At 49.1% G+C, this 26,332-nt stretch overlaps 2 protein-coding genes and 1 pseudogene across 11 annotated transcripts in view; 2 read left to right on the plus strand and 1 right to left on the minus strand.

Moving 5' to 3' along the window:
* Positions 1-7,725: 7,725 nt before the first annotated feature.
* On the plus strand, positions 7,726-7,821 carry LOC118622364 (annotated as a pseudogene).
* Positions 7,822-10,386: 2,565 nt separating this feature from the next.
* Positions 10,387-26,153, plus strand: LRP10 (LDL receptor related protein 10). 8 transcript variants are annotated; one of them, XM_036262203.1, is made up of 12 exons: positions 10,387-10,945; positions 11,338-11,382; positions 11,866-12,001; positions 13,656-13,846; positions 13,971-14,988; positions 15,332-15,461; positions 15,595-15,856; positions 22,527-22,607; positions 23,731-24,072; positions 24,317-24,390; positions 25,103-25,310; positions 25,657-26,146. In XM_036262203.1, exons 1-12 carry the CDS (start codon positions 10,915-10,917, stop codon positions 25,950-25,952), a joined length of 2,814 nt encoding a protein of 937 aa, XP_036118096.1. In that variant the 5' UTR covers positions 10,387-10,914; the 3' UTR covers positions 25,953-26,146. The 8 variants fall into 8 exon arrangements, with proteins under 8 accessions (XP_036118096.1, XP_036118104.1, XP_036118131.1 ...); XM_036262211.1 differs by lacking the exon at positions 22,527-22,607 and having other exon boundaries at positions 25,657-26,144; XM_036262238.1 differs by lacking the exon at positions 25,657-26,146 and having other exon boundaries at positions 23,731-23,975; positions 25,103-25,211.
* RBM23 (RNA binding motif protein 23) overlaps positions 18,637-26,332 on the minus strand; it is a 28,795-nt gene continuing 21,099 nt past the window's right edge. For all 3 annotated transcript variants that reach the window (XM_036262296.1, XM_036262331.1, XM_036262287.1), the window contains one exon: positions 18,637-18,736. In XM_036262296.1, the coding sequence (XP_036118189.1) occupies positions 18,652-18,736 (85 nt within the window). In that variant the 3' untranslated portion in view covers positions 18,637-18,651. The remainder of the gene's footprint in view (positions 18,737-26,332) is intronic.

Genomic DNA, 26,332 nt, shown 5'->3' on the forward strand with positions numbered 1-26,332 from the left:
GCTCATTTGGATCCGCCTGTGGTTAAAGACGTCACCCTTTGCCCAGCTTCCAGAGACATGTAGCACCAGGCCAGAGAGCAGGATCAATTCCCAAAAATGCTCTCCTTAGCCACTCAGTGCTTGGCTCTGTGCTAGGAGCGTGGCTGCCCGACCATATGCCTTGGATCCAATAATATCTTCCTGAGGTTCTTTCTCTGAGTTAGTATATTCAGACATGACAATTTGTCTCACTTTAGATTCCAAAAATACGGCCACTGCAAGTGATCACACAGGTGGCCGTTGTCCTCCAAGGCACTAATGATATCATTCTGTCAAGGAATGACTATGGTTTATAATACTACTGACCTCATCAGAGCCACTGGACAAACATGTACTGTCCTTACTTTTCTTACAGAAGAGTAGGATGGTGCTAGGTACACAAAAGCCACTTAACTTAATAAAAGTTTGTTGGCTTGAATTGCCAATAAGAGCTGTGATATACATAAGTAAACAGTGCCCGCCCGTGTGGCTCAGTGGATTGAGTGCCCTCCCAAGGACTGAGAGGTCAGGGTTTGATTCCCAGTCAGGTTTCAGGCTCAATCCCCAGTAGGAGGCATGCATGAGGCAGTCAATTGATGTTTCTCTCTCACATTAACGTTTCTCTCTCCCTTCCTCTCTCTCTCTCTCTCTCTCTCAAAATATATATTGAGGTAAAGAGGTTCATAACTCCAGAACCACTACTTGGTCCTTATAGGTCTTCTCCTTATCACCCTGCCCTTAAACTGGGAGTGGTCAGTACTAGGTTGTATTGGCCCAGCCCTCTTCTGAAAATATCAATCCTTCTGATTGCACCGCCAGTCTAGACCCAGAGAGCCCAGCAGCAGGGTCTCTCTGCCCTACATCCCTCTAATTTCCATTCCAGTTGTCCCCAGTCTCTTCTCCACTCTACTGGCCTGTGCTCCACAGGTCCCACCATCTCATGCCTGCACAAAACGGCATATCAGTTCTGGATGGAAGAAAGTTGGAGAAGGATCCCAGAAACCCACTCCTCTCTAGCTGGGAATGCACTCCCTGGGCAGCAGAGACCCACTGGGCAAGTTTTGCAATGTGGTAGCTCCCCCTGGTGATGGGTATTGGCACTGCAAACCAAGCCTGAAGAAACAAGCAGAGGCAAAGCCAACCGTCCCACCTCCCACCTCCCACCTCCCACCCCAGGACCACATGTAACACCAGCCTGTCCCTTCCACCTTTCCACTTTCCATGTTTCCACCCAGGACACCTGTACTTAAAGGGGTGGGGCTATAGATGCGACAGGATCACAAGCCTTAGTCTTCCAGCTGCAGAGAGGGAAAAGTCAGAATTTCCATCTCCTGTCCCTGTGCGGGGGTTGGTGGGCAGCCTTCGAATAACTCTGAGAAGGAAGAGGGAGGTGAAGGGGTAAGGGACAGTCTGTGGTAGGAAGTGAGGGAGACACTTTGGAGCCTTCTCTTCAGAACTCTGAGTTGTCACACTGCCCCCCTGTGGCTGCCTCAGAAAATGTCCCCTAGGCTCCGGTGTAGGGGTCCAAGTGGGTCTGTACACCTGGATTTCAGAATGCTATGACAGAACTCCCTCTAGCCAAGGCAAGCAGGTCTCCGTAACTCCTTTATCTAAGGGTGGGACATTTCTGTAACACTTCTCTGAGGCCTTTGGAGATCATGCCCAGGCCTGGGACGGGGGCTCTAACCTTTCTATATCCTGGTAAACTCATCTTCACCTGGGGCCAGGAGAATCCTTTATTTTAAAAAAAGAAAATGTTTTTCTTTATTGATTTTACAGAGAGTAAGTGAGAGGGAGAGAGAGTCAGAAACATCGATTGGCCACCTCCTGCATGGCCTCCACTGGGGATTTGGCCCACAACCTGGGCATGTGCCCTGACCAGGAATTGAACTGGTGACTTCCTGCTTCATGGGTTGATGCTCAACCACTGAGCCACACCAGCTGGGCCAGGAGAATCCTTTAATCCCAGCCTCATACTTATAAGGTTCCTAAATTTTGTAGTTTAAAAAATGCCTGTAGGCCCGGCTGGTGTGGCTCAGTGGTTGAGCGTAGACCCATGCATCAAGAGGTCACCGGTTCGATTCCCAGTCAGGGCACATGTCCAGGTTGTGGGCCAAATCCCCACTGCAGGGAGGGGGGTTGCAAAAGTGACCCATCAATGTTCTCTCTCATCGATGTTTCTATCTCTCTCTCCCTCTCCATTCCTCTCTCCAAAAATCAATAAAGAAAAAAAAAATGCCTGTAGGTATTTTATGAATAGCACTATATTATTGTTTTGTGCTAAACGTTTCATTTGTTAAATATAAACGCTTAAAATATACCAAGTACTTCCATTATTACCAGAAGCTCAAACAATGGACATGATTGCGACATGATTGCGACATGATTGAGGTCGCTCTCAAACCTCGAAGGGATATCCCAAACCCCGCATCTCATTCTCTTCCAAAGCACAAGTAACCCAGTTGGTGTGGCTCAGTGGTTGAGTGTCTACTCATGCACCAAGAGGTTGCCAGTTCAATTCCTGGTCAGGGCACATGCCCAGGTTGTGGGCCAGATCTCCAGTAGGGGGCATGCAGGAGGTGGCCAATCAATGTTCTCTCTCATTGGTGTTTTCATCTCTCTCCCTCTCACTAAAATTAATAAAGAAAAAAAAAATTTTTTTAAAGCACAAGTAAACCGTAGTAGGGTCTTCAACTTCTCCATTACCTTCAAACATAGAAGTTTCCCCATTTTGAAAAGCTCGCTCCTGGGTACTGCTGCAGTCCTGAATGATTCCCCCAATTTCTCCCTTTCTCTTAAACCAAGGTTTTTCAAAGGCTGTCTGCATTCCTTTTCCAGTCATTTATTTTTAACCCAAACTGTATCCTAACCCAGTATATTCAGAAATTTACAAAACTGCCCCTGGCCGGTTTGGTTCATTGGTTAGAGCATTGGCTTTCAGTCCAGAGAGACCTGGGTTCGGTTCCTGCTAAGGGCACATACCTCAGTTGCAGTTTGTCCCCAGCCCCAGTTGGGGTCATGTGGGTGGCAGCCAGTCGATGTGTCTCTCTCACATCGATGTTTCTCTCTCTCTTCCTCCCTTTCCTCCTCTTGCTCTACCTGAAGATGAATGCAAAAGTGTCCTCAGGTGAGGAAAGAAGGAAGGAGGGAAGGAAGGAAGGAAGGAAGGAAGGAAGGAAGGAAGGAAGGAAGGAAGGAAGGAAGGAAGGAAGGAAGGAAGGAAATTTATGAAACTGTTCCTTAAAGAGTCTTCCTGAGCCCTGGCCAGTTTGGCTCAGCGGTTAGAGCATCGGCCTGTGGTCCAGAGAGACCCGGGTTCGGTTCCCGCTAGGGGCACGTACCTCGGTTGCAGTTTGTCCCTGGCCCTGGTTGGGTTGTGTGGGTGGCAGGCACTTGATGTGTCCCTTTCACGTCAATGTTTCTCTCTCTCTCTTCCTCCCACTCTATCTGAACAAAAAATGGAAAAAAATGTCCTCGAGTGAGGGAAAAAAAAAAGAGCCTTCCTGACCCTGACCCCTTTCTTCCCACCCCAGGCCTTTCCCTCCTTTCATTTTCTTTATTTTTTTTACATAAAATTAAAAATTTTGCCCTGGCCAGTTTTGCTCGGTGGTTAGAGCATTGGCCCGCAGACAGAAGAGTCACGGGTTCTATTCTGGTCAAGGTCATGTGCCTGGGTTGCGTGCGGTTCGTGGTCCCCAGCCTTGGTTGGGGTAGTTCGGAAGGCAGCCAATCGAGGTTTCTCTCTCTTTCCCCCTCCCACTCCATCTAAAGGTAAATGGAAAAATATCCTTGGGTGAGGAAAAGAAAATAAACATTAAAAACATTAAAATTTTAATGGAAACGCCCTAGCCAGTTTGGCTCAGTGGTTGGAGCATCGGCCTGCGGACCAGAGAGTCCCGGATCGATTCCCGCTAGGGGCGCGTACCAAAAAAAAAAAAAAAATTTAATGGAAAAGACAATTAACAGATTGTGAAATGTTACCTCAAAAAATTAAAAACTAAATTGCCATTTGATTCAGTGATCCCACTTCTAGGAATATACCCTAAGAAGCCTGAAACACCAATCAGAAAGAATATATGTACCCCCATGTTCATAGCAGCACTATTTACAATAGCTAAGATCTGGAAACAGCCCAAGTGTCCATCAGTAGATGAATGGATAAAAAAGCTGTGGTACATATACACAATGGAGTACTATGCAGCTGTAAGAAAGAAAGAGCTCTTATCCTTTGAGATGACATGGAGGGACCTGGAAAGTATTATCCTAAGCGAAACAAGCCAAACAGAAAAAGACAAATACCACATGATCTCACTTATTTGTGGAATATAATGAACATAACAGTCTGAGGAAGAGTAGACCCAGAAACGTGGAAGTAGGGTACAGACTGACAACCCTCAGAAGAGGTGGGGGGGGGGGATAAACCACAGAACTTATATGCATGTACGAATAACCAATGGACATGGACAACAAAGCCGGGGACTGGCTAGGGAGGGTGGGGAGGAGGATGTCAATGAGGAAAAAAAGAAGAAACATCTGTAACAAAAATAAAATAATGAAAAAAAAATAGATTGTGAAAAATGTTTCTAAACTGAAGAGCTAACATCTCTAAAAGAAAAAAAAAAAAGTCAACAAATTGGTAAGAAAACATAACCCAAAAGGAGAATGAGCCCTGGCCAGTTTGGCTCAGCAGTTAAAGTGTCAGCCACAGACCAGAGTTGTGGGTTCAATTCCAGTCAAGGGCATGTACCTCGGTTGCGATCCCTGGCCCTGGCCCTGGCCCTGGCCCTGGTTGGGGGTCGTATAGGAGGCAGCAGTTGATGTATTTCTCTCTCTCTTTCTCCCCTCCCTCCCACTTTATCTGAATATTCTTGGGTGAGGATTAACAACAACAACAAAAAGGAATGATTAAAGGGTACTAGTGACTAGGCAAGTTACATAGCTAACAAATATAAGATGATCAACCCCACTATAGTCTGGGATATGCAAATTAAAGAAACCAATTACAATTTGTTTATTTAAATTTTTTTTCTTTATTTATTTTTAGAGAGAGAGAAAGGGAGAGGGAGAGAGAAATAGAAACACCAATGAGAAAGAACATCCATTGGCTGCCTCCTGCATGCCCCCCACTGCGGATCGGGCCCACAAACCAGGCATGTGCCCTGACCTGGAGTCGAACTGGCGACCTCTTGGTTCATGGGACAACACTCAACCACTGAGCCACACCAGCCGGGCCAATTTGTTTATTTAGAGTATCAAACAATATGAGAGCAGTAGCATCCAATGCTGGTGAGGATAATAGGAAAGTAGTACTTTCAAACTTATAGCAATGTGACCTGCTCTAATATGTTTTTAAAGAGTTACCTGCATGGCCGGTGTGGCTCAGTGGACTGGGCGTCATTCCATTAACTGAGAGGTCCCAGTTCGATTCCCAGCCAGGGCTGTGCTCCTGTTTCAGGCTCGATCCCTGGTGGCGGGTCTGCAGGAGGCGGCCAGTCTGCAGGAGGCGGCCGATCAATGTATCTCTCTCATATTGATGTTTCTATCTCTATCTCCCTTTCTTTCTCTCTAAAAAATCAATACAAACATTTTTTTTTAAGTTACCTGTACAATCTATTATAATGAAAGCGAAATACTCTCCCCCTGGCTGGGTGGCTCAATTAGTTGGAGCATCATCCTGTACGCCAAAAATTATGGGCTCAATTCCCAGTCAGGGCACATACCTCGGTTGTGGTTCGATCCCCAATAGGGCACATATAAGTCAGCCAATTGATGTCTCCCTCTCTCTCTCTCTCTCTCTCTCTCTCTCTCTCTCTCTCTCTAAAAATCAATAAAAATATATCCTTGGGTGAGGATTAAAAAGAACAAAACTATGTACTCCCTCTGACTATAGCTTCTGACCCAGTAATCCCATTTTAGGAGCTCTACTCTTCAAAAATAGAAGCACAATTATGTACCTCCTTTAATTTTTTTTTTTACCTCATGTTACCATCTAACACAACTTGCTTCCAGAACTTCCCTTTGCCCTTCTCTTCTGGGAAGTTATGCCATCCTGAAATCCATGAGTCCATAGTTGTCATGGAGACCTAAAGGCCCAGGACAGATGTCCCTCCGCAATAACCCCACCTGCCCCCTCAGTTTTCTGTACCTCTAGCAGGGAGTAGGCTGCCTTTATTTGCTCCATTAATTTCAGTTTCCGCCCTTCAGACAATACAGAATAAACAAATTCTTGTTTTACACTATAGCTCTTCAAATATTTGGATCTAGTTTTTGTGTATTCAATCCCTCATGTAAGTTAAGTTTTTCTTTATGTGAAAAAAACCTTTCTGGTTCCATAAACAGCTTATCATATGACATGGCTTAGAGACCCCACACCATTCCTATCACCCTCCTGTGGATTAATTTTATCAATCTCTAAAATATAGTTTCCAGTTCACAAGAGGCAGTATCACAGTTAGAAAAAAGGGCTCTAGAATGACACAATCTGGGTTTGAATAAAATTTTATGATCACTAGTGGGGTGACCTTCAGCAAGTTATACCATCCTCCCTGAGCTTCAATTTCCTCATCTTTATAACGGGGCTAATAATACAAAGGGTATTTGAGTGGATTAAAATTATAATCTATGTACTGCCTATAACCGACAGTCATTGACTGATTAAAACAAAAAATATTTATTGAGTACCTACTTTGTGCCAGACATTGTTTTGAGCACTGGGGAAATACCAGTAAACAAATAGGTCCCTGCTCCTATTAAACTTATATTCTTGTGAGACAAACAGGTGGGAAACATGGCAAATAAACAAAATATATACTATATTAGATAGTGATAAGAATTTTCCAAATCTTTAAGTTCTGCATCTTTTTTTATTAAAAATTGCACCTGTAAACCATCATTCTCTTCTCAAATTTTGCTATAATCTTTCAAGAGAAACCAGGCTGCTTTTTCAACATTTTGCTTAGAAGTTTCTTCAACCAAATATCCAAATCCATTGCTCACAAATTCTACCTTCCACAAAACAGTAGGACTCGAAGTTCAGCTGACCTCTTTGCCACTTTAACATAACGGTCATCTTTCTTCCAGTTTCCAATACAGTATTCCTCATCTCCAACTAAGACCTCCTAGAATAACCTTTACTGTTCATATTTCTACCAACATTCTATTCTGTTCACTACCACATAGGTATTCTCCAAGAAAACTGAAGCTCTCTCTACAGCTCTCCTTTTCTGAGCCCTCACAAGAATTGCTCTTAACAGTTTATCCATGGCAATGTAGGCTTTCTCTAGCATGCACCTCTAAACTCTTCCAGCCTCTACCCACTACCCAGTTCCAAAGCCACTGCTATGCACCCCTACTTCTCAGAAACAAGTTTCTGTCTTAGTCTGTTCAGATTTCTTAAATATATATATACCACCAACTGTGTAGCTTATAAACAGAAATGTATTGTTCACAGTTCTGGAGGCTGGAAAGTCTAAGTTTAAGGGGTCAACATGGTCACCTTCTGGTGAGGTTTCTCTTCCTGGTTCAGTCAGTGCCTTTTCAGTGTATTCTCATAGGGCAGAAAAGGCTAGGGATCTCTCTGGATCCTCTTTCATAAGAAACTAGTCCCATTTTAAGGGCTCTTCCCTCATTACCAAAGCTTCTCCCAAAGGCCCACCTCCTAATACTGTCATCCTTGGAGGTTAGGAAATCAATATAAGAATTTGGAGGGGCAGTGTTCAAAGGACGGTGCCATATAAATTCAGTATCTGGCACTGTTGGATTTCCTGACTTCATGCATGTTAAACTTGGTATTTTAAAAAAGTATTTATTGATGTATTATTTATATTATATATGCATTTATTGGTTGATTCTTGTATGTGCTCTGACTGGGGATAAAACCCGCAACCTTGGCATATCTGGATGCTGCTGTAACCAACTGAGCTACCCAGCCAGGGCCTAGGCCTGGTATTTTTATTGATTCAGTATAAAGAAAAATAATTTGAGGGGGCACAAACATTCAGACAGTACATCCTGCACATGCTAGTAGTTTGACCTTGAGCAAATTATCTAACCTATCTATGATTCAGTTTCCTCAATTATAAAACAAGGACAAAAATAACACCTACTTCCTAGAGGTGTGGTGAGGATTAAATGAGATAATATATGTGAAGTACTCAGAACAGTGCTGAGCATATGAGTACTCTATAAAAGTTATATGTTATCATTTTGAAAACCAAATATCTGCCCATTTTCCTCTGCTCCCACTATTTTTTGTAATTCCTAAATGTATTGGATGGTCTAGGATGTGATTTAGGTGAGCTTGGACACTTAAACTCACTAAACAAACTAAAGCTTAAACTCATTATAAGCACCTTGGTCCTTATTAATTTCTTCCTCATCTCTCTCTCTCTTTTTTTTTTTTGCTTGAATTCACTCTTAAATATGTCTAGCACAGTACCTTGCACTCAAGGCATTCTAATAAATATTTATCAAATGAAAGTTTGTTCTACCCTGGTACAGTTTCTTTCTTTCTGATGATGACGATCATTGCTCCAACAGCATAGATCTTGATTTTCTGCAAATTTCTATTTATTCAGCACCTAGACCATGGGCTCTTTTCTACCTTTCCCAGCCCCCACAACTCTTCCCACCTCACCACCATCTGTCCTGCTTCCTTTCCACACTTCCCAACCACCCACATGCTGGCTCCCATGGGTACTCCCCATGGCTTTCTGGCTTTTGAATTTATGTATCTGACTTCTCTTTCCAACTAGACTGAAAGCTCCTTGAAGCTAAAGTGAAGTCTTAAGAGTTTGAGGCATCACCTGGCCGGTTTGGCTTAGTGGTTAAGCGTTGACCCAGGTCATGCAGGAGGCAGCCATCAGATGTTTCTATCTCTCTCCCTCTCTCTATCCCTTCCTCTCTCAATCAATAAAGAAAAAAAAAATTTTTTTTTAAAGAGTTCCAGGCATCAGCCAAGTACTTAGCATAGAGAACATAGCCACGCACTCTATTAAAAGCTCCATGATCTCTTTTAGGACTTAAATATTTTTAATTTCCCCAACCTCTTTGCCCTTCTTCCCTTTCCTCAACACCCTCCTCCCACATTCAGGCTTCTATTTCACCCTTCATTAATCCCAAGGGCTGCAGTAGGGACCAGAGAGAGGTAGGGCATGGGACCAAGGGCATGGGTTCAAATGGAAGAAGGGCCTTTTTATGACCAACTCTATGGCTTCAGGCCTTGCTGAGGTCACAGTTTTGAGCACATCAAAACCAGTATCACTAATATAAAACTGTTTTGTATCATTTGTAAAGGGGTGAGAGTAGTAAGGACCTAAGTGTATGTTCTATCCAAAGCAATGTCACCTAGGTTCAACCTTTGTTTTAGCATTTGCTAGATCCATAATCTTGGGCAAAACACTTAATCTCTCTGTACCTGGAGTTTCCTTAGCTATAAAATATAAGTAACAACAGTATCCAAAAAAAAAAAAGTAACAACAGTATTTCACCTCACAAGATTGTTGAGAGGAGCAAACACTTGAAAAGTGCTTAGATTTGTGCCTGAAATGTGAAAAAAAGGTTCAGAAAGTGTATGTTATTGGTATTGTTTATTAATATTACCTATTTGTGCCACAGGAAATTGATAATCTCAAACCCGCATAAATTAGAAATATCTCCTGTGACTAATTGTAAGTGTTATTATTACCAGGTATGGAACATTTCCTATATGCTCAATTTGCATTACCTCCCTAAAGGATTTGACAACAACCTTAGGAGGGAGATGCAATATTATTATCCCCATTTTACTGAGCACAGAGAGGTTAAGTAATTTTCTCAAGGTCACAAAGCCAGCAAGTGGGGAAGGCACATTTACTCCTTTATTTACCATTTATTGAGTTCTTACTGCGTCGAAGCTGGAGACACCCTGTGGGTACAAAGGTAAACAGGAAGTTTCAGTTTCCAAAGAAGAGGCGGAGCGGGGGCTGGAGTGACGAGTAAACAAATAGTTATAACACCGTGTGGTAATTTCTGTAATAGAGGCTCACTACAAAAAGTGCTGCCGGGTCTCAGACACTGGGACAAGAAAAGTCCTGAAAGCTTAAGAGTCCGAGGAAAAAATACGACAGTTACGGAATGAGCAGTTGTTCTTTGACAAACGAGTCCTGTCACAAACGAGTTACACCGAAAGGAATAAACACCGAAAGGAGTTAAAACGGGAGACTGAACGCCTCGTCCAGAAGCCGGTCTGGCAAGTCCAGGCAGGGCGGGAAAGGGGTTAAGGCGAGCCGGCGGGCGGGGCGCGCGCGCGTCGCTGAGCAGAGGCGGGGCCAGGCTCGGCCAGGCTCGGCCCCGCCCCTTGTTCTGCCCGGGTTGCTCCCACCCCTAGGCTGGCTGGGGTGCCGCCCGGGCGAGGGCCGGGGAGCTGGGCCGTGCCGCCTGTGCCCCGTCCCTGCTCTCCTGCCGCGTTCGGCTGACTGGACGCGCTGGAGAAGTTGAGCCGCACCCGGGCCGGCAGTGCAGGTGACCGTCGGCAAAGTTTGGCTCGAAGAGGAAGTGGCCTCAAGCCCCGGCAGGTGGCGGCCAGGCCTGGACCCGGGCGCTCGCGGCCTGTGGGCGGCCTCTAGGGGAGGGTGCGCCTCGGAGCGAGGCCTCCAGCCGAGCTCCGGTGCTTTGAGGGCGCGGCGGCTGCCCGGAAGACAACTCCGAAGTTGGCGAGAGGCACCGCCCCTGCTCTCGGCCGCCGCCGCCTCCCCGCCCCCAGCCCTGGCATCCTGCGCACCGGTCGAGTTGCCCTGGCCATGGAGCCCCCTCGGGGAGGCGGCACGGAGGGGCCTGGACTCACGAAGCGGCACCGCTTCCCCACTGGGTAGACGGCAGAAGCTCCGGAACTCCTTCGGCTCCTGCGGACGACTCGGAATGCCGCCAGTCATCCTCTTCCTCCTCCTGGGTAAGAAACCGAAACGGAACTCCTCATCCGCCCCCCGACGCCCCCAGGGCTGTCACAAGCCCAGATGCTCTAGCTCGCTTCCTCCTGTGCGGCCGCTCACCTTACCCTGCCAGCCGGCGCCCCCAGCCCTGCCTGCCCCTGCCCCCGGGAAGCCCTTAGTCGCCCCCCTCAGCCCTCATCCTCCCTCTGGCTTTCCTAGAGCTCCGAACCTACCCTTCAGGCCATGCTGCCCGACCTCTCTTTGAGGTCTCACACTGCAGTCACCACCTGCTCCCCCACCCCTCCCAGAACTACCCGGAAATCCCAGGTGGATCCTTTTTCTCTTTGAGATGTTCAGGTGTAGAAAACTTGTAAGTGACTCCTTCTGGTGCCCTTTGTCGCACTTCCTCTAGGAGGCGCGCTGGCCCATCCAGATCGGATGATTTTCCCAAATCCTGGTGAGTAGATGGTGCCTCTGGGACCTTGGGGCTTAGTAAAATGAGGGAAGACCCAAGAGAAGGAGTCTCTCTTCCCTGAATTCTTCTGGCACCAATCATAGTTTTTGAGTGGCGATTATCCACCCTTTAGATATCTACCCTTTGAGCCCTCACTGGGTACTTATGTACTATTTTGGGTTTTTCCCAGTGTCCATGCTTGATCTCCCTAGCCAGATCTGAGGGTAGAGACAGTATTTCCGCTTCTCCTGGCTGAGAGGCTGGCACAAAGCAGGGTTCAGATTGTTTATGCTTTTGATACTTAAGGTGGAGCTATGATGTGTGTGGGGAGGAAGGGGACCCACTGAAGACTATGACTATATAGAGTATGAGGGGGGCAGTTTGTCTGCTGTCTTGAAGAGCCTAGCCCGTGGAGGCCTCAAGCCTAGGGATGGGTGGGAGGGTAACAGACTCTCAACCAGTGTTTCTGACTGCCTCTCTCACCAGCCTGTGAGGACCCTCCAGCAGTGCTTTCGGAACTGCAGGGCACCTTACAGCGGCCGCTTGGCCGGGACAGCCGCAGCTCCCCTGCCAACTGCACCTGGCTCATCCCTGCCAGCAAGAATTTGACTGTAACAGTTAGGTGAGAAGCAGGGCAAGACCCTATTCCTCTCCCCTGCCCCTCCCATCTTCATCATGGGAAAGCTTTCAGGGATCACTTCTTTGTGGAATTTCCATCCCTGTCAACAGGGGGAAGACTAGAATTTGATTTGGTCTAGTCTGTCCTAAAAGCCTGGCTTGGTCTGGACCAGACATAGTGTATTGGAGCTGGGTGGGGATGGACATATAGCTTGGGTCCTGGTCATTTCTGAAGGTCAACAGTCACTCTAGAAATAGTCCTTGGACTCCTATGTAGCTGCTCTAAGGAGAGTCTCAGTCCTTGCACATCCTTGCCTAGGATTCAGAGCTGTTCCTTTATTTATTTATTTATTTATTTTAATTCTTTTATTTTTTATTTATTAATTTGTTTTTGTTAAAGATGTTTCTCATTTTTCCCCCATTGACACCCTCCATTCCTTCCCCCCCACCCCATCCCCAGCTTTGTTTTCTTTTTATCCTCACCCGAGGACATTTTTTGATATTTTGTTCAGATAGAGTGGGAGAGAGAGAGAGAGAAACATCAATGTGAAAGGGACAAATCGAGTGGTTGCCACCCACATGACCCAATCAGGGCCGGGGACAAACTGCAACCGAGGCACGTGCCCTTAGCCGGAACCGAACCCAGGTCTTTCCAGACTGCAGGCCGACGCTCTAACCGCTGAGCAAAACCGACCAGGGCACCCAGCTTTGTTTTCTATGTTCATTGGTCATGCATACATGTATGTAAGTTTTGTGGTTCAGAGCTGTTCCTTTAATCAGGACCTTCCTCAGCCTCCCCAGATCTCTTGAGTAATCCAGGCCTCCCCAGGTTCTCCAACCTTGGGCTATGGGGTTGGGGTACATGTTAATTAAGTACCTGGCTATTTGCTTCACACAGTTTACTTCTCATGAATTTACCCAGAAAGGTGTAGGTGAAGGGAGAGGGCAATTTGTGGAAAGGCTTTTGGAGCAGAGGAGTCAAAGTGCCATGGTGATCCCAGGTCTCACCAACAGGCAATTGGAGGGGATAGCAAGTTCTGGTTAATTTAACTGTATGGTAATTGCCAGTTACTGCTAACACTGTACTTGAGTGACAGTGCTGTAACAATTGGAAAGCAATATACTTGTTCTTATTGAAGCCCCAGAAGACTAGTCAGTTTTTCCATGGGGCTCTAGGATGTATCTCATAGTCTCATGGTACTGCTGGCCTCTGTTAGGACTATTGCCATTGACTACTAAGGAATTTGGATAACTGAATTTTCACTTGGCTATTTGAATTGTGGATAAGTAGATGTTTGTGCTTTTTGGGATAGAAAAGGCCTGGGATGGGGAGAAGCCAGCAATGGTCCAGAATATCTCATAGCCCTAGCCGGTGTGGTTCAGTTGGTTGGAGCATTGTCCCACACACCAAAAAGGTTTTGGGTTCGATTCCTGGTCAGGGCACATACCCAGGCTGTGGGTTTGATACCCGGTCAGGGCACCTATGTGAGGCAAACTGTTCGATGTTTCTTTCTCACATTGATGTTCTCTCTCCCTTCCTCCTTTCCTCCTTCCCTTTTTCTCCCTCTCCCTCTCCCTCTCTCTAAAATCAATAAAAAACATCCTTGTGTGAGGATTAAAAAGAAAAAAAATCTCACATTCTGCTTTCCATCCTCTAGGTTCCAAAAACTGCACCTGGCCTGTGGCTCAGAGCGCTTAATCCTGCGCTCCCCTCTCCAGCCACAGATCTCTCTTTGTGAGGCACCTGCCAGCCCTTTGCAGCTACCTGGGGGCAATGTCATCATCACCTACAGCTATGCTGGGGCCAGAGCACCCATGGGCCAGGGCTTTCTACTCTCCTACAGCCAAGGTGAGCTGGACAGGGATGTCCATGAGGCGATTAACACAGATAGTGGAAGCTCCAGGGAAGAGGGGAGGATCCCACCTGTTCCAATTCTGGTGCTTCACAGCCCTTCTCCATGGTGCCTCTGCAGATCGGCTGTTATGCCTGCAGGAAGAGTTCCAGTGCCTGAACCACCGTTGTGTGCCCTTAGCCCAGCACTGCGACGGGGTCGATACCTGTGGAGATGGCTCGGATGAGGCAGGTTGCGGTTCAGATCCCTTCCCTGACCTGACCCTAGCCTCTGTCCCCACCCCACCCTGCAATCACACCTTGGAAGATTTCTATGGGGTCTTCTCCTCCCCTGGCTACTCACACCTGGCCTCAGTTTCCCACCCCCAGTCCTGCCTCTGGCGGCTGGACCCCCACGATGGCCGGCGCCTGGCAGTGCGCTTCACAGCCCTGGATCTGGGCTTTGAAGATGCAGTGCATGTGTATGATGGCTCTGGGCCCCCTGAGACCTCCCGGCGGCTGCGCAGGCTCACCCACTTCAACAATGGCAAGGCTGTCACCGTGGAGACACTGTCTGGCCAGGCCATCGTGACCTACCACACAGTTCCTTGGAGCAGTGGTCGGGGCTTCAATGCCACCTACCATGTGCAGGGCTACTGCTTGCCTTGGGACCAGCCTTGTGGCTTAGGCTCTGGCCTGGGAGCCAGTGAGGGACTGGGTGAGCGCTGCTACAGTGAGGCACAGCGCTGTGATGGCTCATGGGACTGTGCCGATGGCACAGATGAGGACAACTGCCCCAGCTGCCCACCTGGACACTATCCCTGTGGGGCTTCTGGCACCCCTGGTGCCACAGCCTGCTACCTGCCTGCTGACCGCTGTAACTACCAGACCTTCTGTGCTGATGGAGCCGATGAAAGACGTTGCCGGCACTGCCAGCCTGGCAACTTCCGATGCCGGGATGAGAAGTGCGTTTATGAGACATGGGTGTGCGACGGGCAGCCAGACTGTGCTGACGGCAGTGATGAGTGGGACTGCTCCTATGCCCTGCCCCGCAAGGTCATTACAGCTGCAGTCATTGGCAGCCTTGTGTGCGGCTTACTACTGGTCATTGCTCTGGGCTGCACCTGCAAGCTCTATGCCATTCGCACCCAGGAGTACAGGTCAGCTGGCTGTAGAGGAGTGGGGATTGAGGGTGAGACAGGGCTGTGCTGCCATAGGAGACCATGAGGGTGCCCATGTCGGGGATAGGCTTCAGTGACCAAGCTTATGGGTCAGCTTGTGGGGTTATCTAGCTTGGGAAAAGGGGTGCTTCTCTGAGGGACGGATAGGTCCAGGTTCTAAAAGCAATCTCAAGGAAGGAGGGGACCTCAGATGACTTTTGGGAAAGCTATAGCATAGGTTCAGTTGTCCTGTCCTGGGTGTGGAGGGAAGAAGCCTGACCAGGCTGGGACAGGCTGCTGTAGTTGGAACCACCTGTGACTGAACAGCCCTCATTCCTTCCAGCATCTTTGCCCCCCTCACTCGAATGGAGGCTGAGATTGTGCAGCAGCAGGCACCTCCCTCCTATGGGCAACTCATTGCTCAAGGTGCCATCCCACCTGTGGAAGACTTCCCTACGGAGAATCCTAATGATGTAAGTCACTACCCCCAACCCTAGCTCATCCTGCTCCCAATTCCACTGTGGTCCCACCACTGTCCCCTCCTCCTTTCGGGCTTCTAGCCCTCCTCACCCCTCTGACTCTGATGTCTGCCTCCTCTCCTTGCAGAACTCAGTGCTGGGCAACCTGCGTTCTCTGCTACAGATCTTGCGCCAGGATATGACTCCAGGGGGTGCCTCAGGTGCCCGCCGCCGCCAACGGGGCCGTTTTGTGCGCCGCCTGGTGCGCCGTCTCCGTCGCTGGGGCCTGCTTCCTCGAACCAACCCCCCAGCGCGGGCCCCTGAGACCAGATCCCAGGTCACACCTTCTGACGCTCCCCTTGAAGCCCTAGATGACAGCACAGGTCCAGCCCATGAGGTTGGAGCAGTAGGTGGGCAGGATGGGGAACAGGCACCCCCACTGCCTGTCAAGGCTCCCCTCCCATCTGCCAGCATATCTCCAGCCCTCCCTACTGTCCCGGATGCCCCAGGGCTACCGCCCTCAGTGCCCCTAGAACCATCACTGTTGTCTGGAGTGGTGCAGGCCCTGCGAGGCTGCCTCCTGCCCAGCCTTCGGTCCCCAGGACCAATCCGAACCCCACCTGAACCCCACACAATAGTCCTGTCCCCAGAGGATGAGGATGATGTACTGTTGGTGCCACTGGCTGAGCCAGGTGTCTGGGTGGTTGAAGCAGAGGATGAGCCACTGCTTGCCTGAGGTGACCCAGCTCTCCTTGGGGCTCTGGTCACAGTGACCTTTTAGAAAGCAGCTCAGCTTCCCTTCCACTACTTCCTGCCTTGACCCTAGGTCTGAGGGGACTTGGTGAGCCTCTTTTTGGTCCTGTGTAGCTGCTGTCAAGTTAGGTGTCCCTTGGGCAGAGAGAGGGCCCACACATAGCTTCCTCTGCACCTGGCCAAAGGTCACAGTCTCCACCACCACCACCCTCTCCTCACACCATCACCATTTGGATGGCTCTTTTTTAAAAGTTAAGTTCTTAAGAAGTCAAAGTCCTGAACACTCCATCCTTGCCAATCCCCCACCCAAAAGTGGCCTTAAGCACCAGTGTGCTAATTGACTGGAGACCTCTAGCCCACAAGGGGAGGATTTGGGCAGGGCCTGTGGTTTTGCCAACTGTGATCCTTCCTATAGGACCTGGCTCAAAAAAAGAGCACAACAAATGCTTTTATCCCATAGCTAGGTCATCGCCCAGAAGTCAAGGTTGAAAATAAAGGAATCAGAAATTTAAGATTTTTGTAAATGAGCTCTGAGCCTGAGCCCTGCCTCTCTACCCATTTCTGCTTATGCTCACCTCACTTTGCTCCTTCCTCTGTAGGCCTTTGCTCTGCCCTCTTCTGATCTTCTAATCACACACTCTTGGATTTTATACTACTCAGTGGATAAGAAAAGACCCTAAGAACCAACCTTTCCACCTCCACTCACCACCTGGGGCCCAGCTCTATAGTCATTGACACAGGGTGAGCACCAAGCCTCTTTATTTACTGCCAGGCCGGAAGTCCGGTGAACCTGCTGGGTCCTGTAGCTGGAAATGTTTCCATTTATGGAGTACCCCCAGAGTACAGACCACAGGAGCAGATTGTCCCTGGTAGAACCTGGGAGCTATGACTCCTGCCCTCCACCCTCTACCCCCACCAGACACTTACAGTCTGACCTAGGCAAGACAGATGAACTTTTTTTTTTTTTTTAATCCTCACCCAAGGATATTTTTGTGTATCATTATCATCAGAGTGGGAGGGAGGGAGGAAGAGGGAAACATCAATGTGAGAGACACATCGACTGGCTGCCTCCCGCACGACCAGACCAGGGCTGGGGACAAACCACAACTGAAGTACATGCCCATGACTGGAATCGAACCCATGACTCATTGGTCTGCAGGCCAATGTTCTAACCACTGAGCAACTCAGCCAGGGCAAGACATGAACTTTTAGCCAGTCTGCCTCAAAGCAGACAAAGGTGAATTGAGAGAAAAATCATAAACATTAAGGCTATGAAGATGCTGGCATCTACTTGGCCAAATCTAAGAGGTCTTCCTGGAAGAAGGCCCAAACTAGATTCTAAAGAATGCTGTCAGTAGTTGGAATAGAGTTTTTTGTTTGGTTTGTTTTTTCATCCTCACTCGAGGACATTTTCTCATTTTTTGTTCAGATAGAGCAGGAGGGAGAGAGAGGAAGAGAAACATCGACATGAAAGGGACACATCGAGTGGCTGCTACCCGCATGACCCAACCAGGGCCAGGGACAAACTGCAACCGAGGTAACATGCCCTTAGTGGGAACCAAACCTGGGTCTCACTGGACCGCAGGCCGACATTCTAACCGCTGAGCCAGATCAGCCAGGGCTGGAATAGAGTTTTGAATTCTAGGCAAGGTGAGTGTCCACAGGTTAAGGAAACTAAGCAGACTTGAGGGTGAGGGCTGTAGGCTGGACCCTGGACCTCTTCAGAAAAGGGGCAGGAGCACAAGCAGTGGCCAGAGCCAAAGAGCTAGAGAGGGTGATGGAGGAGGGAATGATCTGTGAAAAAATGTTGGAACTCAGCCTCATAAGCAAGGTGACAGCTGTCCCAGAGATGAAAATAGGGACAAAGGATATAGAAGGGGGTGGGTGGGTATTGTGCCCCAGGAGCAGAGCTGAGACATCCCTGACAATACACACACCCCATATTCCCCCCAGGGAAACAAACCCTAAGTCTTGTCCATACCCTTCCTGCCTGGTCGGGCCTATCCCCACCCCTCTGGTAGAGGGCCCTGTTGATTACACCCTGTCAGCATCCTTACAAGTAGTGCTAATTGCATAATGTTTCCTCTTTCCCAGTGAGCAAGAAATAAGGAATGGCAGAAAGGGGATATCGTTCAGTCCTGGGACCCTGGCATCTTGGTTCAGGAAAGACCCATGTTCCTTTCACTCCAGACCCTCTCCAGAGATTGGGGAAGGGGCTCCAGAGGTCCTCATTCTTGCTTACTGTTTTCCCTTTGGGCCTTCCTTCCCAAATGCAAACAATCCCTGGGTTCCACCAGTGTCAGGCCCAGAGAAAACTGATGAAACAAGGAATGTTGATTTCCCCTCCCATGTCTCCATCACCTGGTCTCTGCCCTCTTCCTGCTGTCTTATCCACAGCCATCTCAAAATCTTTCAGCTTGCTGTCTTCATCCCTTGTCCTACTCCAGACCTTTTATATATCTTGAAAGCAGCCCTGGCCAGTTTGGCTCAGTGGTTGGAGCGTCGTCCTGCGGTCCAGAGAGACTCGGGTTCGGTTCCTGCTAAGGGCGCGTAACTCAGTTGCAGTTTGTCCCCGGCCCTGGTTGGGTCGTGTGGGTAGCAACCACTCAATGTGTCCCTTTCACGTCGATGTTTCTCTCTCTTCCTCTCTCTCCCTCCCACTCTATCTGAACAAAAAAAAAAAAAAGAAAGAAAGCAGATATGATTTAAGGTAAAAGAATGGGAAGGCCTGTGTGTATAGCTTCATGAACCTAAAAGAAGCTTCTCTAGCTTCTCTAGGTGAGAAAACTAAAACAGAAGGTGCTACTCAGGAGAGGGTGGGGTATTGGGGAACACTCATCCAAGTTTATTTTAACCATGGACCAAGGGAAAAGATAGGCAACTTGAAATATTAACAGGATAGACCACTATCCATGGTGCCCAGTATCAGGGGTATAAGAGGAGGAGGAAGGTGTTCTTAGCTTGAGAGGGGGATTGGCTGTGAATCTGAGTTAACAATAGAATTCAGCCCTTAAGGAACAGAATCTGGGCCTGAACCAAGCTCCAGTCCCCACTGAGAAGGAAGAGGGTCCCCTAGTCACACAGCAGAGGTTATGGGAGCACCAAATAGTTGGGCACCCTGCTAAGTGTCAGATCCTTTATTCTATGTGGCCAACCCTTATGACAAAGCTGTGCCCTGGACATCATAACCCCCATGAACCAATTCACAGGTTTCACAAGCAGCACCCAAGGAATTAGACTAGTCCAGTGTACAGAGAGGCAGATTTAAACCTGGATTGGTTCACTTCCAAATCTCACCCTTGTCCCATTATTCCATAGGACTTCCTATTCCTGAGGGAGCCTGGAGATGGGTGGGCAAGTACACAGACTCTTACTAGTGGGGGAGAGAGATGATGGTTCAAGGTGAAACCCAACCTGTTCCTATGGCCTAAACCTGGTTTGAGGGCAGGCAGAAGTCATAGACAAGAATCCTTGCTGGGGTCTGCAGCCACTGACTCACTCTTATCTGATGTAAAAATGAGTCCAACCACTTGAGTTTTCCAGCTACATCAAGCTCACCTCTTTATAATTTAAAACTTTTCTAAAAACTCATTTTGGAAGAAAATCATTCTATAACATTACATTCATCTTCAGCACACCTGTAATATAATCTAAGTTTTTCTGGGATGTTGAGGATCATTCCTAGAAACCAATAGCTCCTCTTTTGCATTGTTTTCAGAAGATATAATAGCATCAGGGGGCTATTTGCCTTTATGCCAAATGACCTTAGAGCTCTATTTAGTTAGTTAGTTGTTAATCCTCACCTGAGGATATTTTTTCCCATTGATTTTTTGAGAATGGAAGGGAGGGGGAGAGAGAAACACTGATGTGATTGGTTGCCTACCCCATGAACTCTGACAGGGCTAGGGATCAATCCTGCAACCCAGGTACGTGCCCTTGACTGGGAATCGAACCTGCAACTTTTCAGTGCTTGGGCCGATGCTCTAACTACTGAGCAATGCCAGCCAGGGCATAGAGCCCTTTTTAAATGCTTATGACTGCTTTAAAAGTTTTTTTGTAAAAAAAAACGTTTTCTTGTGGTGTTGATTCCCTTGCTGCCAGGCTATCAGGGGTCACTTGCTGCTCTAAGTGTGCTGCTAATCTGTGAGTACATGAACACACATGGGCACATTAAAATTGTGAATAAAGTGCCCAGCTGGTGTGGCTCAGTGGTTGAACATTGACCCATGCAGCAAGAGGTTGCCAGTTCGATTCCCAGTCAGGGCACATGCCCAGGTTATGGGCCCAATCCCTAGTAGGGGGCATGCAGGAAGCAGCCAATCAATGTTCTCTCTCATTGATGTTTCTATCTCTCTTCCTCTCTCTAAAATCAATAAAGAAAATAAAAATTTAAAAATAAAATTGTGAATAAAGTAAGGATAAATAGTCATGATTGAAGACTGGAGAGTATATCTAATGAGTAAAGTGCATGAGTATCGTGCCTGCTTAGGAGACCCTTCTGCTCCCACTAGACCCCACAATGTAGTTGACCTGCAGATAAAGAACTGTTCCTGCATGTTAGTCCAAAGATTACCATTTTCCTCTTTGACTGGAAAAGTCCACTGAAGATTGCAATATGAATTGTTCCCAATAATAGGAGACAGTTGGAATATTTACGACAAGGAAGGCAGCATAGGGTAGAGATGAAGAACAATCTTTGGCATTGGAAAGATGTGGGTGGGAGTTATAGGGCCCCTACTTTTTTTCCAGCTTCATGATTGGTTAGGGAACAGGCTACCCACCTACCACTCTGAGCCTTAAGCCATGAGGATGAAAGGAGATCATGTAATGAGCCCCAGTCTGTGTGGCTCAGTGGTTGAGCATCAACTCATGCACCAAGAGGTTGCCGGTTTGATTCCCAGTCAGGGTACATGCCCAGATTGTGGGCCTGATCCCCAGTGGGGAGCATGCAGGAGGCAGCCAATTGATGTTCTCATCAATGCTTCAATCTCTCCCTCCCTCTCTCTTTAAAATCAATAAAGAAAAAAAAAATTTTTTTTTAAAGGAAGGTGCTTAGCCCAATGCCTGGCAAAAATGGAGTCAGGAGGGGCCAGGAAATCAGAATGTTTGGGTGTTTGCAGGTGTCAGGAAGGAAGACCAAGAGTAACCAATCAGGCATAAGAGAAACAGTAAAGGAGACTGCTATCCTGGCTTGGCACAAAGAGGTAGACATTGTGTGTCTGCCTGTGTAGCCCAGAAGGCCTGATGCCTGACCCTCAGAGGGGTTCTAGGGGAGGGGCTGGCACTCTACACCCTACCTTGGATTAGTCTTTCCCATTTTTATTTTCCATTGATTTAAGATAGAGTGGAAGGAGGAAGGAGAGAGGGAAGGGGGGGGAGAAACATCGAAGTGAGAGACACATATCGATTGGCTGCAACCAGGGCCGGGGATCAAACCCGCAACCCAGGTACGTACCCTTGACCAGGAATTGAACCTGCGACCCTGCAGTCCACAGGGCCGGCCGATGCTCTAACTTCTGAGCCAAACTGGCCAGGGCAAGTCTTTTCCTTTTTCCTGCTCTGATTAACACTAGGTTGGTGGACTGGCAGGGAGGAAGAGAAAGAGGAAGTCCCCACAATGGTTTGCATCACCTGAACCTAGTTGACAAAATGAAGCTGCCCAAACAAAGCAGCCATCTCTCCTTCCTCAAAGCCCCCACCTGCCTAGGAACCAGGCTGGGAAATGGGTACTTTTGTAAGTCTTAGCCCAGGAAGTGGTGAGTGGAAGGAGATTGGCAGGGAAGTTTGGTGACAGAGTGGTTGCCCTCTGTGTCTGCATTTCTTTTGGTTTCTGCCTCTAGCCCCTCCACTTAGCCACAGAGCACCTACTCTGGACTGGACACTGGGCTAGGGGGCTGGGAACTCAGAGATAAATGACGCATAGTTCTGGCTCCTGGAGAAGGACCTCTCGGTCCTTGTGTCCTTCCTCGTGCTGTCCTCTGCTCCTTTACCCACCGACCCCTTGCCCCAACTTCTCTGAACCTGTCTCTTCTGCCCTCTGACTTTGTTCTGTTTATATCTTAACCAGATCCGCAGTGTGTGTGCTCCCAGAGGGAAGCGACACAAAGGGGTGGGGGATAGAAAGGAGGGAATCCCGCTGACATCACTGTTCATTAGCATGTGTGACCTCATCAGGAGGCGGGACAATTCCCCCAGGTGTCTGGGGGGGAGGACATGTAGGGGGGTGGTATTTAAAGGGAAAAGCTGACAGTGCTGCTGAGTGAAGCAGCCGGTGCTGCGAGTCGCCGGGTGGCACACGCACACTGATGCATTCGGACCTGGACACAGGCATGGACACGGACACAGAAACCACAGCACTCTGCCCCTCCGGCAGCCACCAGGCCTCCCCTCCGGGGACACCCACACCAGGTGAGGCAGAGCTGGGCAGGTTTTGGCTGGAACCATGGGGGTGGGAGATGAAGCTTTGATGGGGAGGTCAGAACTAGGGAGCAAAGGAGCTTGAACCCAAACAAGAGGGGAAGAGCAAGTGGGGAAGCCTCCCACTCCCACTAGGAATGGGGCTGGACTGGGAAGTGGGGGGAGAGCTGCTTAAACGCCCTCCCCCTCACTCTCAGGGCTTTGCTGGGGAAATTGGTGCTTGGGGGGGGGGGCAGCCCACAGGCAGAGGGTAGGGAGAAAGGGAAGGGGCAGCCCAGAAGCCTGGGAATCACGGGCAAGGGGCTCCCCTGGGGATCTGTTATAAAGGTTTCTTCTGGCTTCTGGAGGCCCTGGCTGCTGGCCAAGTATTGATCCTGGGCTATTTCCAGCCTCTCTCCATCCTCCTTTGTTGTGTCTGTCCATCCTCCTCCGGTTACCCTGACCCATGCATTGTCACTCTCTCATGCTCCTGCTCTCTCTCTCTCTCCCTCTCCTCCTCTCCCACCCTCCCTCTTACCTCACCACAAACACAGTATTTTCTCCAACTCACCAGGACGGCGAGGGATGTAGAATTCTCACACACCAGCCATGTGCTGGGGGATGCTCACCTACAGGGCACAGGGAGAGGCAGCCCCTCTCATGCACACATCCATGAAGACCCCAAACACACATTTCAAAAAGCAAAGGCCCTTCCCTGGAACAAGGTCCCCACAAAGTTTTTGCCTACCACTACCCACCCCTCCAGAATACGGGCAGCAGCTTCAGCTTCTCATCCCTGAGTCAGTGCAGGAAGCAGAAGGGGCAGGGCCTCTTGGCCAAAGGAGATGCAGCCCCCCGAGGCCAGAGGCCTAGACTGGGGGTGTGCTCATATGTCAGTGTGAGTGAGTGTGCAAGGCTGCACACAGGTGTCTCCCCTGTATGAAACCACTTTGGACAAGTCATCAGGTCAGCTTCTTGGTGGAGGAGTTTCAGTGTAAGAGGTCAGACCAAAGATTCTCAGCTCCTTCTGGGTCATGGTCATCAACTGGACCTCTGAAGCTGGAATAACCAGGATTAAGTCCTCTGCAGATGGTAGGCACACCTTGCTCATAGCATCTTTCTCTTTGCCCCTCAGAAGCAAATGCCACACTGCTGAAGAAGTCAGAGAAACTGTTGGCAGGGTTGGACCGGAGTGGGCCACCTTCTGTCCCAGGGGTCCCCAGACGAAGAGGCAGTATGCCTGTCCCCTACAAGCACCAGCTGCGGCGGGCCCAGGCTATAGATGAACTTGACTGGCCACCTCAAGCTTCATCCTCTGGCTCTTCTGACTCCTTGGGTTCAGGGGAGGCAGCCCCTACCCAAACGGATGGCATCTTCAAGGTCATGCTGGTGGGGGAGAGTGGCGTGGGCAAGAGCACCCTAGCAGGCACTTTCGGCGGTCTCCAGGGAGATAGTGCTCATGAGCCAGAGAACCCAGGTATTTGGGGGAACCCTGCAGGGGTTGAGAGTACCTCTACTACCCTAGTCAGGGATAGAAGAACTCAAGGCATGAGCAACCCCTGGAGGCCAGAACCTAAGAGAAGTTTCTCCAATGCTTTCTGTGGCAGCCTCCCTGGGTGAGGGTCTCTGGTTCTGTGATCTAAGGTGTTCCTGGTTACCAGGTCTCACAAGTGTTGATAGCCTTCTAATGGGCTCTATTTCCTGTTCTTATTTCCCAACAGAGGATACCTATGAGAGACGCATCATGGTGGATAAGGAGGAAGTAACTTTAGTTGTTTATGACATCTGGGAACAGGTGAGAACTAAGAAGTGGCTGCAAGCAAGTGATGAAACCCTGGAAGAACTGGGAAAGGGCAAAGTCTGGCTCAAGGCTGGTGGGACTGCAGGCGCTGGTTTCAGCATGTTTTATCATTTCAAAGAGCAAAGGTCCACACTAGTGTGCATATCATGGCATTGAGAGCTGCTGTCTTTCTAGGATCTTCTGACCCAGAGGAAAGTTAGGGTTTGAATTTGGCAAACCCTGCAGCTGCAAGCCAGGCTACACATCCTGAAATTGACCCTATCCATACATTTTTCAGCCTGGAAGAATCTGACCGGACAGGACAAAAGTTCAGGGCTCTGTAATATCAGTGAAAGAAAATTTTAAAAGTGAGGACTTGTGAACATTTGAACATAAATGGTTACTATATAGAGAGACCAGATTACATACACTTGAATAGAAGTCATTTCTTAAGCTTTCTTGAGCTTAAGTATCGAAAGCAGGATGGACTACACTAGTCTAGGATCTTATGTCTCTACTTCTCAAGTGTGGGGCTCACATTACTAACTTGTCCCTCCCCCACAAACATACTCTGGGTATGGAGATTCTGCCCTTAACTAACTCCGCTGTTCTGAGCAAGTGGCTACTCCCTCACAACCTGATTTCTCATCCTTGAGATGTAGGTGCTGGACAGGTTCTCCTATGCCTCCAGCCCTGACATTGCATGACTCTCTCTGCCCATTTGCAGGGGGATGCAGGGGGGTGGCTGCAGGACCACTGCCTTCAGACCGGGGATGCCTTTCTCATCGTCTTCTCAGTCACTGATCGAGGAAGTTTCTCCAAAGTTCCAGAGACCCTACTTCGACTCCGGGCTGGGAGGCCCCACCAGGACCTGCCTGTCATCCTTGTTGGAAACAAGAGTGACCTGGCCCGTTCCCGAGAGGTTTCATTGGAGGGTGGGTATCCTGAACTTCATCCATGCTTGCAATCTTAAGGGAACTTCCATGTCACCTCTTTTTACCATCAGGTGCACAAAATTTACTGCATTTAGCCCCAGGCTACAGGTAGTCTCTCAATGCCCCTGCCTAGGGCCCTGATAACAGGTAGTCTCTCAATGCCCCTGCCTAGGGCCCTGATAATCCCTTCTTTACACTCCCCCTTACCTCTTCTCCAACCTCCCTTTCTCCCTCCCCAAGAATCCTGCTTTGTCCTCTTACTTTGGCCCAACCCCTTTCCACTGCACACCCTGCCCCAGGCCCAGTGCAGCCCCTTAGGCGCGCCTGAACCAGTCCCTTCCCGCAGAGGGCCGCCACCTGGCAGGAACATTGAGTTGCAAGCACATCGAGACATCGGCTGCGCTGCATCACAACACGCGGGAGCTCTTCGAGGGAGCTGTACGCCAGATCCGGCTGCGGAGGGGCCGGAGCCACGCGGGGAGCCGGCGGCCTGAATGGGGCAGCCCCGAGGGCCCCGCGCCACCCGGGCGCCGCGAGAGCCTCACCAAGAAGGCCAAGCGCTTCCTTGCCAACCTGGTGCCCCGCAACGCCAAGTTCTTCAAGCAGCGCTCTAGGTCGTGTCACGACCTCTCCGTGCTTTGAGCCGCGGTCGCCATGGTCACCGCGGTCGCCATGGCCACCACTTTCTCCGCTCGCCCCCTCGCCCCGCCCCTGTCCGACTTCCTTTGTGAAGACGGTCTAAGAAACCAAAAACTCCCAGGACGCCCTGGTGTGACCACAGTGGGTGGGGTGGGGGTGGAGAGAGGGCGGTCTCTAGATACCGCCCGCCGCTGGGCGCGTAGGAGGCAGTACTCCACCCGAGGGTGGGTGGGCGTGCCGCGGCCGGCGGGCAGGGAGGAAAATCGTTCTGCAAGGTATAGTATTCTGTTTTTTAATACTTCGCGCTTGACCATCTCTTCTGTAAAGAGATCCTAAAACCGAGAACTGGAAAAGTGCTTTGTAGACTCTTACAGGGTTTCCCT

The sequence above is a fragment of the Molossus molossus genome, unplaced genomic scaffold, assembly GCF_014108415.1.
Source record: "Molossus molossus isolate mMolMol1 unplaced genomic scaffold, mMolMol1.p scaffold_m16_p_1, whole genome shotgun sequence".
NCBI lineage: Eukaryota > Metazoa > Chordata > Mammalia > Chiroptera > Molossidae > Molossus > Molossus molossus.

Coding starts and splice junctions, on each gene's coding strand:
- LRP10 (XM_036262203.1), top strand. CDS start 10,915: ATGCCGCCAGTCATCCTCTTCCTCCTCCTGG. Junction 12,002..13,655: donor AATTTGACTGTAACAGTTAG/GTGAGAAGCAGG, acceptor TCCATCCTCTAG/GTTCCAAAAACTGCACCTGG. Junction 25,311..25,656: donor CCGAGAGGTTTCATTGGAGG/GTGGGTATCCTG, acceptor CCCTTCCCGCAG/AGGGCCGCCACCTGGCAGGA.